General features: G+C 31.5%; 1 protein-coding gene across 1 annotated transcript in view; it reads right to left on the bottom strand.

Moving 5' to 3' along the window:
• The window catches only part of LOC111642016 (meiotic recombination protein SPO11-like), a 20,214-nt gene extending 16,166 nt beyond the window's left edge, over window positions 1–4,048 (bottom strand). Inside the window, exons 1-2 of the mRNA XM_023388272.1 lie at window positions 3,882–4,048; window positions 3,698–3,811 (exon numbers count right to left, since the gene is read on the bottom strand). Coding sequence (XP_023244040.1) covers window positions 3,698–3,811; window positions 3,882–4,000 — 233 coding nt within the window. The 5' untranslated portion in view covers window positions 4,001–4,048. The remainder of the gene's footprint in view (window positions 1–3,697; window positions 3,812–3,881) is intronic.
• Window positions 4,049–4,947: the final 899 nt, after the last annotated feature.

Raw genomic sequence — 4,947 nt, 5'->3', positions numbered from 1 at the left:
TACAGTCGCCCCCCCTATAAGATATAGATACGTTCCAATTTATTAGGAATCCGATTTCTTACAAGTCGTTCCAATCACAGCCCGACACGTGTCAAGTTTACGGACTACGGCTGATTGAAAGGTTTTCTTCCATAAAATTAATCGATTCTACACTAATCCGACTCAACATTTCCAAAATACGTATATTTTTTTGTAGTTTTATAGGAATCGTAATTATAGTGACCGTAATTATAGGGGGGTCGACTGTAGTCTTGCCAGGTACCGTGACTAGCTGCAATTTCCTTGATGTAATCTATTTTCCAGTAGTGTGTTGGTGGTGATGAGCAATGAGAGTAGATTCTGCTTTGAAAGAAACCCCACACTGTACAGAATTCAAGAAATAATAAGGACCAATATGACCACTCCTTGGAGTATACAAGGTTCTCTTCTATAACCAACAATTCACAGTGATCTTGAATACATCAGTGCCATACTGTACTCATTACAAGCTTGATTGAAGAAGCATAATTAGACTATGAAAAATGCCCTTCCATCTACAATATTGGCATCTTATACCTCTATCATAGGGATAGTGGTATATTTTCAGATTTTGTTGTACCCAGTCCTTTATAGTTCAAGTTGAAAGGGTTAGAGCTGTTGGAGCTAAACAAAGCATCCAAAAGAAATACAGTTGAACCTGTCTATCTCAAACATGTTTATCTCAAAAACCTCTTTATATTGAAATTTATTTTTCCCCACATTTTCAGCCTAAATTCAATATATTTTCCACGTTTATCTCAAATAATTTTCTCCCAAAACCTTTATATCTCAAATTATGGACTGAAGTGTCCATTACAAATTCAAAGCTCAGCAACTATATCTTTATAGCATAAATTGCAGTTGATAAACATCTCTTGCAATACAGTACTGTACATAGTTGCAATTAATGCTACTTTTCTCTGATTGGCTACTAGTTTAGCTTGCATCTTATTGGTTGAAGAAAGTCAGGCATCAGAAATTATTGACAAATTATTTTTGTTAAGATATGTCAAAAATATTTTATTTATACCTAATACAGTCATGTACCATAGTTGGTTTTGTATTAATAAAACACCATATTTTCAATCAAACCTGTTAACCTATTACTGTTTACTGTATAGGAACCTCTATCTTGAAACCTATTTATCTGAAACTTTTCTTCTTCCTGAGAGATTTGAGATAGACAGGTTCAACTGTACATGAACTAATGTCAAGGATGCTCATAACATATCTGGAGCATGAAAGATCTTTTATGAAATTCTGTCATCTGTCAGGGCTGGGTTTTTGATATACAGCTATATGTACTGTACCTACTCACTGTTGATGATGTATCCATGCTTGCATTGTTTTTTGTCCAGTTAGCTATATTATGTGTAGGAGTATCTGCTATGTTTAATGTTGTTGTTAAAGTTATCAATATCTTATTCAATATCAATATTCATTAATGTTTAGCAGTTATTTTCATATATTTTTAGTTTTTAAGTTTTGTAATATTACTTGTTTGTTATATTTGTTAATATTAGTTTACACTTGTCTTTAATATTGTATATTTTAAAAATTTTTTGTTTCATAACAATTTTAAGTTTTAAACTGTTTACAATTTTATTCTAAATGACATTGTTTTAATGATGTTTTGTGTATTCTTTTTAAAGATTTAATATTTTGTTTTATTGGTGTTTGAAGAAGACAAATTAAATTGAATTAAAGATTAAATTCATGTGAAGTCTTAAGATTTGTTTTTCATTTATGGTTACAGTTAATGTAGTTACACTTTTATTATTGTATGCAGGAAAAGAAAATAAGCATCAATTCAATTTTTTTATGAATTTATTCTATGTGTTTTACATATATGTCTATAAATATAATAATTACAAGATTGATTATAAAAATTGGCAAAAATTATCAGTTCATTCAAAAAAATTCAGTTACTTTGAGAAAATATCAAAAATTATTTAGTTTTATAATAATTTTAAATTATGAAAAACACTATCAAGTTAAATTTTTAGACTCAAGTATTTTTGTTCATAATTTCTACTTAAAGATGTTAAATTTTATGACTTAAAAATGCTAACATCAAGTAGAAATGCTGAAAACAAACTGAAATACAAAGTCAAAACTTAAAACTTGTGTATATCCTGACAATAAGCTTGGTTGCCCGAAAGTACTAGAAAAACTGTTATTCAACTTAAGAGAATGCCAATAAAGCTAATTTTNTGGCCGTCTTTTTCCATCCATTTACATCTCCACAAAGACTGTCTTTATCAGGAGGCTGTAAACGTGAATTAGTTAAGTCCACGACCACGTTTTAAACTAAAACAATATTTATTTACAACAATCCTTGAGTACACTTGAAAGAGAGCTACACGTGCTCATGGCAGCGATCACCCGACAAGAAGAACAAGCAACAAAACACTATCAAGTTAAATTTTTAGACTCAAGTATTTTTGTTCATAATTTCTACTTAAAGATGTTAAATTTTATGACTTAAAAATGCTAACATCAAGTAGAAATGCTGAAAACAAACTGAAATACAAAGTCAAAACTTAAAACTTGTGTATATCCTGACAATAAGCTTGGTTGCCCGAAAGTACTAGAAAAACTGTTATTCAACTTAAGAGAATGCCAATAAAGCTAATTTTTGTTATTATTTAAATAATTTGAAGTTGTTTTCCTAGTCAAAACTTAAATATAATAGATTTTTTTACTTTACATTATTCAGAAACTGAAATTTTTTTATTCATTTGTTCAAAAAATCATATTAATTAAACAAACAAAGCATGTATAGTTAAAAATAATATTAATTAACTAATTTATTAATATTAATTAACTTAAAATTCCAGCTCTAAATGAGGCAGTTGGGACCTCATCAGAGCTGAGACCACGCCCATAGGAGTAAAAAAGTCAGTAGGAGTCAAGCAAACAGTAGCCAGAGATATTTTTACATAATATTATGTAACTTGATAAGATAAATTTATTGGTGATGATCTCAGCACGGTATGGGCTCAGAAAGGACACTTTACAATAATTTGAAGTTTTGTAAACTGAGAAAAGTGCAAAAGTTCAAGGAGTGCAAGGAGTAATCAAATAACAATCAAAATCAAGTAACTATATATAATATAAATATACTCCAGTAAAAAAACGCACAACTTGTTTTATGGTTTCCAACTGAAAAATTTTTCTCAATGTACAGTACAAAACTTCAAAATGACATAAAATGATGTTCCCAGACCCAGACTGCTCCAAAACCACCACCAATCTATTTCTCTTATCAAGTTATATAATATTATGTAATAATATTATATAACTTTGCCCCAGCCACCCTTTGCTCAACTCCTTCCAAATTTTCAAAATAACCATTAGTATACATGTGACCCTTTGCATGATAGAACCCTCCAAATAAGCCTGTTATATATTTTTTTATATATTTATATTATTTATAATTTAATAGTAGTTCAGAACTAAAATTTTACCCAAAATTCCAGATATACTCCCCAAAATCTGCCTATTTCACAAAGGGTCGCACGTAGACCATTGGTTCCTTTGACTTTTTTACTCCTGTGGGCATGGTCTGCGGCTCCGAGAAGGCCCCAACCGCCTCATTCAGAGCTGCAATTGTATCCAAAAAAAAAAAATTAAAAACTAATGCAAAGTCATTTTCATGTAATGAACATTCACTCACCTTACATTTTCCCATATTCTTCTATTAACTAAAACAAGTGATGGCGATTGGTTTCTACATAATGATTGTAAACAATTCTCCGTGATATCTTCAATTTTCTTAAGTATTCTACGTCTATTAAAATTAATTTTCATTTATCATTCAGAACAAAAATAAAAGTATATTTTTAATTATTCTATGCTACCTGTTTTCTTCTTTGTCTTCATATACACTTGAATTTAAGTTATTGTCTAGATTTTCAGATAAATTTGATGCTAAAAGGCTTTTTCGCAAATCGTCAATCGCCTTCCAAAACTCTTCCATTCCTTACACTTCACTCGATCGTCTGCTTACTTTAGTTCGATAATTCGACACAAGAGGACTCCACTCATTTAATTAACGCTTTCGACTAGAATTAATTAAAGAAATATTTTTATCATAAAAATTCTTATATTTCTTAATATAATTTATTAAGGAAAACTTGACAATAATAATACAAAAGACTGAAGATAAATGAAAGTTATTTAATGTACGATGTATAATTTATGTTATTTGGCCGGATGGCCGAGAGATCAAGGTAGAAGCCTACCGCTCTGGTGGTCCCAGGATCGAATAGGGAAGGGGCAATTAAACCCCAGTAATTTTTCGGGGGTGACCGGACAGGATATGTCGGGCCCCGTCTTCACCACCGACCGCCCCATTGTGGGCCAGGCCGAACCCATATGGGCTTGCTAAAAGAGGCCCTCTTAGTATCCACAGAGCGGAAAGAGTTTAAAAAAAATAATTTACATTTCGTACTGTAATTACAATATATTGGTTATTTATTATCCTATTTGAGTATAAATGTGTAAAAATTAAATACGAATTTAAATTTACAAATTTAATTAGAGTGATAAAATGATAATTAGAATCAGTGCTTTATATTGGAGGTAATGGATGGCCGCCATCGGTTAGACGAAATCTGGCCGTCTTTTTTCATCCATTTACATCTCCACAAAGACTGTCTTTATCAGGAGGCTGTAAACGTGAATTAGTTAAGTCCACGACCACGTTTTAAACTAAAACAATATTTATTTACAACAATCCTTGAGTACAATTGAAAGAGAACTACACGTGCTCATGGCAGCGATCACCCGACAAGAAGAACAAGCAACAATACCCAGAATTCTCTCTCTGGGAAAAACCCAGTTCCCGTTTTTCTATCCGGGATTCCCGGGAAACTCGTAGAGGAGTGGCGCCATCTCACCAGTCCGTGATTTGTCGCCGCAGTT

This window comes from Centruroides sculpturatus, unplaced genomic scaffold, assembly GCF_000671375.1.
Source record: "Centruroides sculpturatus isolate CEXI.00-Female unplaced genomic scaffold, Cexi_2.0 scaffold1353, whole genome shotgun sequence".
Taxonomy (NCBI): Eukaryota; Metazoa; Arthropoda; class Arachnida; order Scorpiones; family Buthidae; genus Centruroides; species Centruroides sculpturatus.
The sequence above is the reverse complement of the archived record's forward strand: the minus strand, read 5'-3'. Positions and strand labels throughout refer to the sequence as shown.